The sequence below is a fragment of the Lobosporangium transversale genome (assembly GCF_002105155.1).
Source record: "Lobosporangium transversale strain NRRL 3116 chromosome Unknown BCR41scaffold_30, whole genome shotgun sequence".
Taxonomy (NCBI): domain Eukaryota; kingdom Fungi; phylum Mortierellomycota; class Mortierellomycetes; order Mortierellales; family Mortierellaceae; genus Lobosporangium; species Lobosporangium transversale.
This window is the reverse complement of record NW_019029008.1, coordinates 434,300-448,626: the sequence shown is the minus strand read 5'-3', so window position 1 is coordinate 448,626 and position 14,327 is coordinate 434,300. Positions and strand designations below refer to the sequence as shown.

The following is a 14,327-nucleotide window of genomic DNA, read 5'->3' as shown; positions in this document are numbered from 1 at the left end:
GTTTTCGTTGTAATAAACGAAAGAAGGGGGGGGAAGAGGGAAATTATACACAAATGAACTAATGAACAAGTGAGAAAGTACATGTGGAAGGGAAAGAAAGAAAATAAAAAGAGAGCCAGGGTAGATTAGCGTGCACTAATCATACCCGAAGTGATGGGTCCCTCAGAGTACTTGGGAGCTAATTTTCTCTGTTGCTGCTGTAGCTGTGGTTGAGTTCGTGGCATGGGCGTCCAGGAAACACCTCGGGTCACATCCCACGAGGCCACCTGCTGGCGCTCCCCCATCTGCTGCAGGGACCAGTCTGCATGGTGACGGACAGAGACTCGGTGAGCTACAGCTAGAACAACAGTGTCTTCGTTCTCGTCAGAGTCTTCATCCAATTCAATCCCGTCAAGGTAATTAATTGTCTTTGGACCCTTATATGAAGTAGGAGACATCGGTTTGGTAATCTGCTGTTGCCAGCGGGTATCTTGTTGAAGACGGCGCTCCTCGTATGTAAGGCTATTCTGTCGTCGGCGTTGATATGGCCGCTGCATAGACGACTGTGCCTGGGAGACTGACTTTGATACTGCAGCGGTTGTCTGTTGTTGCTGTTGTTGCTGTTGTTGTTGCTGTTGTTGTTGCTGTTGTTGTTGTGCAGGGGAAGCTCCTGGCAATTGTGGTGCGTGCTGCGCCTGCTGCACCTCTAGCTCAAAACCATCAGACGCATCTTGATAGCCCTGGAGACCCAGGACCATGAGCTCACGTTCCAATTCTTCAAGCTCGCGTCTCTTACGTTCACGGCCTTCATCAGAGTTGGACTCATCATCACTGTCACCACCATCACCGGCGCCAGGGAGGTATGAAGTAGCGTCATAGTTGCTAATGTTGGAGGCATGAATCAGAGGCGAAGGTCGATTCCATGACCAGGAAGGATAGTCATCACTGGTCGAGTCGAGCTGTGGCTGCATTGTCTGTCTTTGTCTCTGTAAAGGACTTGACAGCGTCTTGTTACCACTATTGATATCACTGTTAGGCTTGGTTAGAATACAGCAAGGTTCGCGACAGATTCGTCTTTCGGGATCAATTGTTGAGGCTTTGTCGTTGTCACTGTCTTGGGTATTGACACGATCAGGATGTGGGCGAGGGGAGGAATGGTTAGATGAGATTGGAGACGAAGTGGAAGAAGAGGAACGAGAAGAGGGAATGGAAGAAGGAAAGAATGGAGATGAAGATACAGATGTAAGGAGTTCTGGCTTTGAAGAGTGCAGTGGATGCAAAGGGAAGGAGATGAAGTTATGACGAGTCTTGGCAGATGTAGTCAACGAAGAGGCTGTTGCCATCTGAGCCTGACATTGTTGCTCTATCCGTAGTTGTTGTTGACGAGCCGCCGTTGCAGCTGCATCAATCTGATAGGCGAGCTCTTCGTCTTCAACCATCTGCCACAGGGACTTGATGGTTCTTGCATATTCTTGGGCCTGGAAGATCATCGGTTATCCAATAACAAACGAGAGAAAATAAAAAGCGTAAGAGATTGAGTTTGTTTGTAGCAAAAACAAAAAGAAAGCAAAAAACAAAAAAGAAAAAAAAAGAAAAAAAGAGAGCAAAAAGGAACAAGGAGGTGTACAATGACGATATCAAGAATAATCGGAAAGAGGACCAAGAAACAAAAGAAAAAGCGGGACGAAGAAAGAGAAAGTGAGAGAGATGGATCATGAACATGGCTCTAGCGTACACAGCTTCGAGCACTGTTTTCTTCAAAAGTGGTGGAAGATGAAACAGAAAGATCCACCCACCGATCCAACAGAATCCCTTTTGCCTGCACCCCTCTTCTCCCCTTTCTCCTTCCCTCACCCATCCTTCCTTCCCCACCCCCCTTTTTTCCCTTTTGCCTCTTTTCTTCCATGGTTCCTCTTCTCCCTTTGACCCTCCTATCCTTCCACGTCCCACTTCAATCCCTTGCTTTGCTTCCTTGTCTGTGATAGTCCAGGGTGACACAAAGTGTACAATTGTTTTTGCGCGCGCTTTCTACCTGGCCCCCCTTTCTCTCGACAAAAGTTACCTCCTCCCAATGTGGAAAGAAAAAAAAAATGTGCATGTGCATGCAGCGCTTTGAACTTACGAACCTGTGAACCGTGTCCCCTGCAACACTCACCCATAAGGCTCTTTTTTTTATTTTTTATTTTTCCTTCGCCCCCAAGATTCCCCCCTCTGCTTTCTCCCTCTTCTCCTGCACATTGACGAACACATACAAACTTGAGGTTGCTTCCCTCTCTGTACCTATATCCCCGATCACCTCCTTCCCTTATTTCCGAGCTACTAAATAAGTCGAACAGAGTCAGTTGCCACAAATTCCTACCTGTTATCTCCTCTACTAGCCAGTAGTTATTCACACCCACATATCGTCATTATGCTTCTTATCGTGTTTGATCGTCATCATAGTCATCGTCACCGGACACTCACTCACTCGCTTTCTTTCTGTCAACACCCCTGGTTTCCTTTTCTCCTTCAATCGCAATCAAACATGAACGTAAATATAAACATCAAAAGTACACCCTTTTTCTGCAATTTTGCCAGTAAACCTTCCAGACCAAAGTAAATTACGAAATCAACAATATAACCCACACAGCTTTAAATAAATTCAAATTTCAACCTTCCTATGCCATGCCACATCATGAATGGCAGTATCGCAATCCCTCCAAAAGTTGCACATCTCCCCCCCTCTTCTTTCTTTTTGTATTTCCCATCCCTTTATATTACTCAGATAATATGAATGCAAATAATGCAAATTATCATAGTCTATCGTCTAATAGTCAAAAATGAGAGGGCAAAGAAAAAAAAAAAAAAAAAAAAAAAAAAAGATAAAAATATAAAATATATGCTTACCACAGTCTCTACAACAGGAATGGGTTCTGTTGTTGAATGATCTTGATGAGGATGGAATCGTGTTGAAAGACCTCTGAGTAACCTATATCCGATCATAGAGCTTGATCTTGAAGTTGAAGCCGAAGATGCTGTTACACCTCCTCTTATGAAATATTTATTCGAGTCGGGCTTTAATAATGACTGTTGTTGCTGAAGTCTTTCTTTTTCTTTTTCTTTTGCTTTTAATCGTTGTTGCTGTTGTTGAATTTGCTGTTGTTGCCGTTGGAGACTAGAGATGGCAAGACTTCCTCGGATCTGCAAGGGAGCTTGTTGACCAGGGATTTTAATCGAGATCGGTGGCATCGGTGGACTTTTCCGATAATGGGAATTCATTTCTGTAAACAGCTCCATTGGTTCTACAAACCGCTGTTGTTCATATTGCTGTTTATATTGAAGTTGGGATTGATACTCTATTTGTTGATGTGGTGGCAATGAGTGATGAAACACTTGTCTCTCATTTGGAAACGTTGTAGATATTGGTTGAGTGTCAGCTGACATGAAGAGGCTGTTATTATTATTGGTGTAGATGTAATTGTAGTTGTAGTTGTAATTGTTATAGCTGTTATAGTTACGTGCAAAAGAAGAAGTAGGTGATGGAGAGGAAGTAGTTGTAGTAGGATAAAAAGTGGAATTCATTGATTTTCTAGTTGCTGTTGAATTTGGTGTTGCAGTTGCAGTAACTGCAGTTGTTTTTGTTGTAGCTTTTACGCTCTCTATTAGAGACTCGCTATTGAACATTTCGGTGTTGTTTTCAGTGGTATCAGTGGTGGTGTTCACAGGTGGATTCAAGGAGGTGGTTGGAAATGAAGGGGAAGAAGGAAAAGAACAAGTGGAGAAATAGTGTGGCATGGCTTTAGATGCTGTGGTCATATAGGCTGATTGTTGTGGATCTTCAAGAACTGGACCAGTCCCTGACTCTGACCCTGACCCTGACCCTGACCCTGACCCTGACCCTGACCCTGACCCTGACCCTGATCCTGACCGTGATTCTGACCCTAAACAAGAGCGGGAATGGGAATGAGGATGAGGATGAGAATAGCTCAAAGAGGGGGAGTCAGAAGTGGCAGAGGCCGAGGCTGAAGATGGAGGCGAAAGTGTGGATGCAGCAGGCGAGGGAGATGAGATGGATGGGGCGGAATATGTAGATGAATGCTGAGGATGTCGTTTCTGTTGGTTCTTGTGTTGTTTCTTAGACTTGAACCAAGTCCTTGCTCTGATGATAGTTGACATTTTTTTTTGTTTGTTTGTGTATTATTTGATCCGAGAGGGTATGAAGATGTACGGGAAGGTAGAAAAAGACGGAGAGACGGTAAGAAGGACAATAAACAGTAAAAAAGAAAAATAAAATGCTATCAAGGAATTAAAAAAAAGGAAAAGGAAAGAGAGAAAGAAAGAGGAATATTTAAAGGAATTGATAGTTGATGAATAGCTTAGAAGAGAAAGGAAAAAAGAAAAAAAGAGAGGAGACAAAAGAGAAATAAAAAAGATGAAACGTCTGCGGAAAATTCAAGTAATACAAGGATATGCATTTGACAAAAATATTTATATAAATATATATAATACATTCAAATATTCAAAACATGCAAAACATGCACAGAAGTACAGCATTTCTCCATAGTCCACACTTCATGACCAATGGTCAATGGCTATTGATCAGTCTTGTAATTCCTATCCCGACAGAGGTGAATAAAAAAAGTAAAGATGGAGATCAGGAAAAAAAACACAGAGCGAGCTCAATGGATTCTGCTTTGCTCTTTTGCATTCGCATTCGTATGCATGTACCCTTTTGCAAGTTTGATCTATCATCGTCCCTTCTCCTCGATGATTTACTTATTTTTTTCCTAACTCTCTATTGATTTTAGACATGTTACTGATAAGGAAACTATTGTTAAAGTAGTGATGATGGATGTTTAATGCTGATCATCATGACCCATAGACAACAGCAAGAAGTGACCCTGTTCTTGCTTCCCCCCCCCCCCTTCTTCACCCCCTTTTTTTCGCAACGTCCCTTTGTTTCAAAGTCTGTGTCCTACTTTTGTGTTTTTGTGTTCACACATTTTGGATGTGTTACATAGTGTCTGTGCAAAAAAGAGATTGAGTTTTTTTTGAATAAGAGGAATGTATTTGGATGGGCTGGGTTGGACTGGCTCTGGTTATTTTTTTTTTTTTGCATTGCATTGCCCAAGCGTACTGCATTGAAAATGAAAATGTTTATTTGTGAAATGTATTTTATATATCTTTGGTAAATAAATAAATGCGTATACGTATTTTAAAATATGTATATTTATATGACTACTGTACATGTGAGGGATTTGAATGCGATCGTTCGGTCCTTTGGCATGCATAATGAGGCATTGGTTTTTGTCTTTTTTGTATTTCGTTGTATATTTGTTCTTGTACTTGATCATCCCACAGCAATTTTTTTATTTTTTATTTTTTATTTTTTATTCACCTGTGCTTAGCAAACAGTAAAAGAGAGCAAAATGAAAAAAAAAAAAAAAAAAGAACAGCATGCATTTATAATAAAAAATAATGATGGTATCGGGCATTAGGGGAGGACAGGATGACTATGGTGATGCTGATGAGACTTTTGAGAAACGTGGACAGGCTGACTAGGTAATGGAGGTATATATCTACAAAAAGGACAGGTTAGGGCTAAAAAAAGAAAAGAGGCTCACCGAACTGAACTGAGGTAAGTAAAATCGGTTTATTCACCTATCCAATCGGATATTGAAAGAATTAACTGTAGACGGCAGTAGCGAATTTAGAAATAACAACAACAGTAACAATTAGAAAGATCTTTTGTAGGATAGCATACTCAAACAATGCAAAAAAAAACGGAGTAACAATAGAAGTAACAAAAAAAAAAAAAAAAAAAAAAAAAAAATCGTGCTCAGTTACGCCTTGGAGAGAAACAGATTAAGAGATGCGATGCTTCCACTAAAATAAGCTTTACAACGGTCAACGCTTTGTTCATCTAACCAATCCTTTTTTAAGAAGGGTACGAATAAACCGGAACAAATAAAATAATAATAACAATAATACTTATAACAATATTTGGATCAAAACAAATAAACAAGAAAAATCGCGACATTGCAACGAATGTCATTTATCCGCTATAGTGGTTCAATGGCAATGGTACAACAGTAGAGCAAACAAATAGGAAACTATACATTAACTCCCCCCTGAACTACTCCGTTCTGTCTATCCATTGGTCTAAAACCATCTCCTCCATCTCCATCTCTTGTCGCCTTTTATCTCTTTTAGTCGTAAATATATATGTTTAAATATGTATAGTATATGCTATGGATAATGTTGAATGTAGTTTTTGTCTATATCTCCACTTCTATTTTTCATATCCTTCGCGTCCAATTTGCTAGTCTAATCTTGTAGTCCATACTTTTGCACTTTCTAAATAAATCAGATCTCTCCCAGCTCCGATCAACACTGTTCATGTATCCTTGCTCTAGTTTCAACGCTAATATACTGTATATACAAATTATGAAGACTGTGTATAAATGGAAAGGTATACACAGTACACACAATTATATGAATGTTTATAAAGGCTAAATGCTTAGGGTATGTAGACATTTAAGTGTACTGCGTATATGTAAAAATGTACAGGAAAATGTAAACATGTAAATACGAGCTGCGCTCTGAAAACATTTGGTCTCAACAGCCCATCATAATTACCATTAGATATCATATACTGTATATCCATTCATCTCTTTCCTCCAATGTCCTTGCTGATTTTGATCGACTTGTTCTTCTCTTTCTCTTTGTCTCTCTTCCTGTGCCTCAAATTATAATGATCTTTTCTCCTTACTAGGATATTGCATTACTAGGTCAAAAAAAAAAAAAAAAAAAAAAAGAACTGCGGCTTACTTGTGCACTACTGTGCATCATGTTCAGGACATGCAAATGTATAAATATGGAAGACAATCAGTCCACACATGCAAACATATAAGGAAGGGTTTTCCACACAGGCATGTATCTTTTTATATGGTTCATTGCTCCTCTATTTGACAAACATATACTTTGTGGAGAGTATATATGCTACATGCCAAAGTTTGAATATATTTCTTGGTTGATACAAAGAAATTAAAAATGAAAAAAGTTTAAAAAGATCGATCGAACCTCTATTGAACAAAAAAATAAGTCAGAACAAACATGCCAATGCGCCTTTTTTTTTTTTAATTTTAATTTCCCGCCTTTCTCCTTTTCTTTAAATGCTTAGTTTTTTTTTTTTCTTTGCATTGTTTGGTTAAAGTTTATTTATTCTAATATACATGTATGGTCGAATAGTTCTGAATCCTATTCTCCATGTGGCAAGAAATATTAAAAAAAAAAAAAAAAAAAAAAAAAAAATAGAAAAAAAAGAGAAAAAAAGAGAAAAAAAAAACTTGTTCAGTCTTCATCGCTACTGGTGATGCCACCTTCATCATCATTGATGAACTGTCCTCCAGCCACCGTCTCCGTGTACGCGTTCAAAGAGATAGGTCCTCTAGGCTTGACAGGTTCGGTTGACGTCGGCTTGTCCTCCTATATAGACATAATGGACAAAAAAAAAAAAAAAAAAAAAAAAAAAAATTAGAAACGCATGCCTCAGGTAGTGACTCAGATCCGTAATCCAACTAACCGTAAAAAGCAATATTTTTTTTTGGTGTTAAACTCACCTTGATATTCTCTTCAAGGAAATTGACGAGATCCTCTTCCTCACTTAATGCATCTGTTGGTGAACTTGGGTTCTTTTGCCTTTGTTGTTGTTGTTGTTGTTGTTGTTGTTGTTGCTGTTGCTGTTGCTGTTGCTGTTGCTGTTGCTGTTGCTGTAGTAGCTGCTGTTGCTGCTGTTGTTTCAGCAAGCGTTCTTGTGGAGACACAAGAGTTGGCAAATTCAGTTTCCCTGTCCCAGTTCTTGGTGTATTTCCTACCGAAGCACTAGGTTTTGGCATCCGTGTTGCACTTGGCAGCTTTGGTGTTGAATTCAATGACACCGAGCCAGTTACAGGCCCTCCTACTCCCATCCCTACTCCTACTCCTCCGCCAAAATTTGCGTCACCAACAGGTGTTGACAGACCAAGACCAATTGCTCCACGATGTTGTGGCTGCACAGGTCCTCCTGCTCTAGGTACTCGTGGGCGTTTATTCCTTCGGTCATCTCCTGAATCTGAATCCGATCCGGAGCCAGAACCTGAACCAGAATCCGATCCTGATCCTGAACTCGAACTTCCTGAAGAGCTACCGGAACTAGATCCAGAGCCAGAACCAGACGACGATGACCCTGAATCTGAATCACTTCCAGATGTCGAAACCTTACGTTGTCGAGGCGGCTTTGCTAACCCTGCTGACATTGCAGACAGTGATATGGGCTGAGCTGGTGATGATGCACCTGCTATAGATGCCGGCTTTGCTGCTGCTGCATTGGCATTGGCATTAACACGAGCAGATGGTGGTGGTGGCATGTTGACACGCGGCCGTCCTTTTGGTTTGCCAGTGGAGGTAGGCTTTGTGGCACCGGGTGTTGATATTGATGTTGTAGCTGGCCTGTTTGGTGCAGCTGGAAGTGTTGGTAAAGGCACAGATGTTGGAACCGCTGGGATTACAGGTGTGACTTCCTCCATTTCCTCGTCTTCATCATCACCTTCATCACCATCATTCATATCCTCGTCACCAATATCATTCATCGCATTTTCAATGTCCATCAACATGTCGAGCGTATCATCATCTGGATCCTGATCTGCATCGCCGCCTGTCGGTACTGCCGGTGCAGATGCTGTTGTTGCTGATCCTATGCCCTCATTATTTTGAGCAGCTGAACGATTCAAAGAAGTTGCAGGGGTCGATATTGTAGGGGCAACCGCTGTAGACTTTTGAACACCTGCACGTGGCTTTATGGTATTTGTACTATTGTTGCTGTCTATTCGTCCATTACTCTGTTTGTTATTCAACACGGGGGTTGTCACTGTGGGAGTAATCACTGGAGATGATACCGCAGTTGCGGTATTGGTACTATTGGGCAAATGAATCATCTGAGGCTTGGCTCCGCCACCACCTCTGCGGTGGAGGAAGGAGAATGCGGCGTGTTGCCTTTCTAATGTGAATGTCTAGTAGCATCATACCATAAAAATTAAAAAAAGGGTGATTTTGACAATTACTCGTATTCTCCGTTGATTGTCTTACGGCGCTTGATATCAACGCCAAAAGATCAACCCACAGATAAAAATATAAATCTTAATTTTTTCTTTTTTTACCTGAGTCTCCTCATCAAAAATTAATAAACAATCGACAGCACGCCCCGGTCGTTCTGCAGGAGAAGTCCATGCAATTGTCTCACTTCCCACACTACCTACGCCATTTACAGTCGTGTGATCTGCATTAGGTCCTCCCCCGGCACCATTACCACCTCCATTATTGCCTGCAAACTCAAGTTCAAATCCTTCACCGTTCCCGATCAATACTCCAGGTTTAGATTTATCTACGGATTCGGGTGTAAAATTATCTATATAAAAAAAACAATTATTGGCTTCTTTTTTAGATCTCTATGAAAACAAATCATTCATTACAATATTTTAAAAAGGCTTTTTTTTTTATTTTAAGGAGGGAATGTCTTACATTTGAACTGAAAGAACTCATTACTGTTACCATCACCATTACGATTGCTCAAAGAAGCGCCTCGATGAACCGTATAAACCCCCTTTGGATTCCAACCAACCATGGAGAGAGAAAATCAACTTTTGCAATGAATTATTTGGAAACAAAAAAATAATAAAGAAAAAAAAAAAAAAAGTAATAATAATAAAATAAAAAAAAATAATAAAATGAAAAAATAAGCGATGTATAATGGTAAAATAAACGCAAAGAATTTCTTTAATGTGCGTAATGTTTATAATGCGTGCACGGATGGAAGAAAAAGGAGAAAGAGAGAGGAGGAGAGGAATGTGAATGTACGAGTGTGAAAGTATGTGTGAGAAAGATGTTCATGAAGCAATTAATAGATGAGAAAGTAATTCTTGTGTCTGTGTCCCTTGATATGTGGTGGTGTTTGGGTCTTCCAATAAATGAAAGACAATGGAGTTACCATGTCTATTAAGGGTAATCATATCATAGGCCCCATCACGTGGGGCTTTTATCCAGCGATTTTGTGAACAAAAGCACGTGTGGGTTTATTTATTCAATATGCTGGTTCAGCAGCCTACTTGACCAAGTGCTCTGCTACCCCAGACCCCAGACATCATTCACCATTTATTCTAAAATCTCGAGCATCAATAAAAGATTGATTACACACAGCTACAGAATGGATAATACACATTCAAACACATATCAATTTTGTATATGCACATGCCTAAAATAAGATGCCTTCATTGCTTTCTCACGAAAAAAAACCCCTTGGATAAGGTTGCATATTTCGTCTAATTGCATATTCGATCACACGTACGAACGTACATGTACAAAAGGAAATGCCACTATGCTGCGATCCACACTGTTCTCATTTATCTTCCATTTTTTTAAGTGAAGTTTCTTCGCAGTATTACAGATCCATAAAACAAAAACAGAAACAACCCTGTCTTCTCCTCCCAACAAATCCACCAGGCGTCTGCAAGCAATACGGTCGCAAGTCAGCCCAGTCTCACCGGCCATGAATCGCGGTATGGTGATTATGCCCTAGGCGACATTGAGCAATATATGGAGATTGATAAGTTACTCCAAGAGGAACAAGCTGTCTTTGCGGCTCCCATCAGTGACGAAGACTTGCTGAATAGCTCCTGTCCAAGCACAAGAGCCTCGTGTTGAGAAGGAAAGTAATCGCTAATCAGCTAACAAAAATAAGAATAATCGAAACAAACGATTTTCTGCCTAGAAAACCGATCAAAGAATCGGCGCGACCCACTACTGGTACCTATCAGTGCAACCGCTGTGGTGAAAGAGACAGCGAGTCGTAAGCGTTTTCACGAGGTTGTCAACGGCATCATCGAGATGGAGACATTTTATGCCGGCAAAACAGTCTATTGTCAATACTGTTGCTATGTGATGGCAGAGCTTCTCCTCCTGACGTAGGCGAGAACAAGCCTTTTAGAAAATATGCATATAGAGAAACATGCGGATGATTTTTTAGATAATACAATAAATACTACTACAGCACTAAACGCCTCTCCTAAGCAGCTGATTGATGAGTCCGAAAAAGAATCGTCCACCACAGATCAAAGGGGTGGAATTAACCTATTTGACAACTCGGGCTGTCAAATAGTAAAATATTGACAACACTGAGCCCGGTGTTATTTGACAACCCTTTTTTTTATTGACAAGGATCCTCAAAGCTGTTATTTGACACTCCACTTCGTCCTCTAATTCTATAGTGTTCATTATCATTTGAAGATTAATGAATACTCAGTGGCCGGTAAGATATGACGGTAATAATCCTAGGCAAGGACGAGTTTAAGGCATAAAGAAAGAAAAAGAAAAAAGAGAGAGGACGGAGGAGGCTGTAGCCACAGCCATGACAATGGAGCGTTGCCACCATTTTAGAATCGCAAATTTGTCCCAGCCGGGAAAGTTTCTCCAAAAGTGCAGGACAGTGAAAGGTTGTCATGTGACAAGTTGAAGACCTGGGTTTGTGTGGTTGCGCTCGTAGCAGAAATAATTCATGTGGTGCAAAGTAAGCGGGTGGAACCATGATACCGAATTCTTTTACTTCGTTTTTTTCCAGCTCGATCATGCTCAACTCATATTATCACATGGTCAGGTAGTAAGTACCATTTGGGCCACTCCTTCAATGACCTTCTCCATGACACAGTCAGCTATGAGGCAAGAAGTCATAGACAATGAATGAAAAAAACTATCATAGCACTTTAATGTTGAAGAATGGGCCAGCCAAGCTTGTCACTCTCTTTACTTCCTTAAGCCCTCGATAAAACAAGTTATGCAAGGTGACACACTAATAGAAATTATTCTTTTTCCATTCTTTCATTCCTTCGTTGACTCGTCTCAATTATTCTTTCATTTTTTCTCACACATAAACTTCTTACTCCATGCGCACACACGCACCCGACAAACGTTTATTTCCGATCCTCATCTTCGTCATGTTTTTTTTTGCCAACTGTTACACTACAATGAAGCGCTCAGAATTTACGCGTGGCGAAGCCATAATTTGCAGACGCGTCCACACATCCCTTTTTAATATGCGCTCAACCTAGCCAATCGCGATAGAATCACGGTAGGCTCATCAAGGCTTTGTACTGAATTTATTATGAGTAAGGGCCACAGGCCTTAGATATGTCATTGACCTTGTAGCTTGTACATGCACAGTTTCAGCACTACATTTACTTTAACAAGGGTCAGCTTGCTTCAGTCCAGAACATGCTCTGTCCTTAGTCCGTGGCTATCCAGAGTACCTTGCAGTTTCCAACATCCTATTCATTTAAGGGCATCTGCAAGGGCTTATTCTTCTAAAGTTGATATTAACGTTAGTATCACCATCTTCAAAGTAGAGTAACATTAGTTTTATTTCATAAATAATAGCAACATGACTACTTGAAGCAACACTACTCTGCTTGCTTGCGCTAATTAGAAAAAGAAGAAGAAGAAAGACGATCTTTAGAGCTATTTGTACTTCGATATTAGGTGCATGGTAAATAGAATAAAAGGAATAAAGGTAGTAAGAATAACAAACAGGTAATCGCAATGGGTTTTGGCTCAGAATGCATTGTCTCATCATCCCCAGTCCTATGCCATTTGGTCGCGAATATGTTTTTCCCCGATAATTGTGTAGCTGCAAGCGGTATTTGCCAAAGTTATATGAGGTTACAATATGTACTGGGTTTGAGCTAGCAATTATATACGGCTAAAACATATTCGTGGCAAATAGCGAGGCTTATGGTCAGAGTGACGGTAACTGCGGGTTATCCGTCTGGTATTCATCATTTTAGAGCCCAATGCTAGACCTAAAGAATGAAAAAGTTAAAGGGGTTTAAAAATAAAAAATAAAATTAAAGAAAAAAAAGAGAGAAAAGAAAAGAAAAGAAAAAGAAAAACAAAAGAAAAAGAAAAAAAAAACAAAAGAAAAACAAAAGAAAAACAAAAGAAAAACAAAAGAAAAACAAAAGAAAAAACAAAAGAAAAACAAAAATAAATAATAAAAGAATAATAAAAGAGAAAATAAAAAAATAAAAAAAACCAGGTGGGGCCTTGCTCAGAATGCATTGTCTCATCATCCCCAGTCCTATGTCATTTGGTCGCGAGTATGTTTTTCCCCGGTAATTGTGTAGCTGCAAGCGGTATTTGCCAAAGTTATATGAGGCTATAATATGTACTGGGTTTGAGCTAGCAATTATATGCGGCTAAAACATATTCGTGGCAAACGGCGAGGCTTATGGTCAGAGTGACGGCAACTGCGGGTTACCCGTCTGTGTATTCATCATTTAGAGCCCAACGCTAGTCCTAAAGAATAAAAGATAAGGGGAGAACTGAAGGATAAAAAAGTTAAAATAAAAAAAAATAAAAGAGCCAAGTGGCCCTTGCTCAGAACGCGTTTTCTCATCATTCCAGCCCTATGCCATTTGACCATGAGTATGTTTTCCCCCAATAAATGCGTAGCTGCAAGCGGTATTTGCCAAAGTTATATAAGGCTACAATATATACTGGGTTTGAGCTAGCAACTATATGCGGCTAAAATATATTCGTGGCAAATGGTAAAGGTGCTGGTCAGAATAAGGGAGGAGTAAGCATCCAACCCTCTTTGCATTCATCATGTTATATAGCTCTGCACAATCCGCCGACAAAGTTCTAACGGACACAAAGCGCATAAGGAGTAGAGGCTGTCGTAAAATCAACACTCTTGAAGTGAACACAGAATGCGAGTGAGAGAGCGAATAAAATAATAAAGTAAAATAAAATAAAAAAAAAAAGAATCTCAATAATACTTTTCTTTTCGACTTAGCTTTGGGCCTTGAATAGAGTTGGCTCCTGCTCCTGTGGATGGGAAAAGGTGGAGTGCGTTGGGAGAGAAAAAGAAAGAAGAAAAGAGAAAAAGGAAAAAAAAAAAAGCTTTTTATGCACCTTTTTTTGGTGGCGAAACAAGGTCATAAGTCATGTGAAATCCTTTGAACGCAAATATTCGCGTCATCTTTACTTTTTAATTTTATTTCTTAAGCTTTTTTCAAAAAAGCAAATCCTAGTACTCCTTTCTTACCTTACTCAGCTCACCACTGAACCACAGTCAACAATAGCTTGCCTAGCCAACAAGCTCTGGAACGCGATCTTCTATCTACCACTTTATCGCACAATCGAGCTGTGCCGTATTTATTGTACTTGTTCAAATTCGACATATTATTTTTGATCCTTCAGTGCGAAGCAAAGATTAAAATATGCTATTTCTTCATTGCGAGAAAAGCCAGGGCCAGGAGCGAGAGCAGGACCAGGATCTCTGG

The 14,327-nt window shown here is 40.0% G+C and overlaps 2 protein-coding genes across 2 annotated transcripts; both read right to left on the bottom strand.

The window, feature by feature from the left end:
* Positions 1-29: 29 nt before the first annotated feature.
* Positions 30-3,820, bottom strand: BCR41DRAFT_388002 (hypothetical protein). The gene is made up of 2 exons (XM_022027953.1): positions 2,866-3,820; positions 30-1,457 (listed from the first exon to the last, which is right to left on the bottom strand). Exons 1-2 carry the CDS (start codon positions 3,772-3,774, stop codon positions 126-128), a joined length of 2,241 nt encoding a protein of 746 aa, XP_021879408.1. The 5' UTR covers positions 3,775-3,820; the 3' UTR covers positions 30-125.
* Positions 3,821-9,014: 5,194 nt separating this feature from the next.
* Positions 9,015-9,913, bottom strand: BCR41DRAFT_129223 (hypothetical protein). Its single transcript, XM_022019479.1, has 2 exons — positions 9,517-9,913; positions 9,015-9,403 (listed from the first exon to the last, which is right to left on the bottom strand). The coding sequence occupies exons 1-2, from the start codon at positions 9,617-9,619 to the stop codon at positions 9,096-9,098; spliced, it is 411 nt and encodes a 136-aa protein (XP_021879407.1). The 5' UTR covers positions 9,620-9,913; the 3' UTR covers positions 9,015-9,095.
* Between the last annotated feature and the right edge of the window lie 4,414 nt (positions 9,914-14,327).

Excerpts from the sequence above, each read along its gene's own strand:
- BCR41DRAFT_388002 (XM_022027953.1), bottom strand. The coding sequence starts at position 3,774 with ATGACCACAGCATCTAAAGCCATGCCACACTATTTCTCCACTTGTTCT. Across the intron at positions 1,458-2,865 it reads TTCCTGTTGTAGAGACTGTG|GCCCAAGAATATGCAAGAAC; the intron begins GTAAGCATATAT and ends ATGATCTTCCAG.
- BCR41DRAFT_129223 (XM_022019479.1), bottom strand. The coding sequence starts at position 9,619 with ATGGTTGGTTGGAATCCAAAGGGGGTTTATACGGTTCATCGAGGCGCT. Across the intron at positions 9,404-9,516 it reads TGAGTTCTTTCAGTTCAAAT|ATAATTTTACACCCGAATCC; the intron begins GTAAGACATTCC and ends TTTTTTATATAG.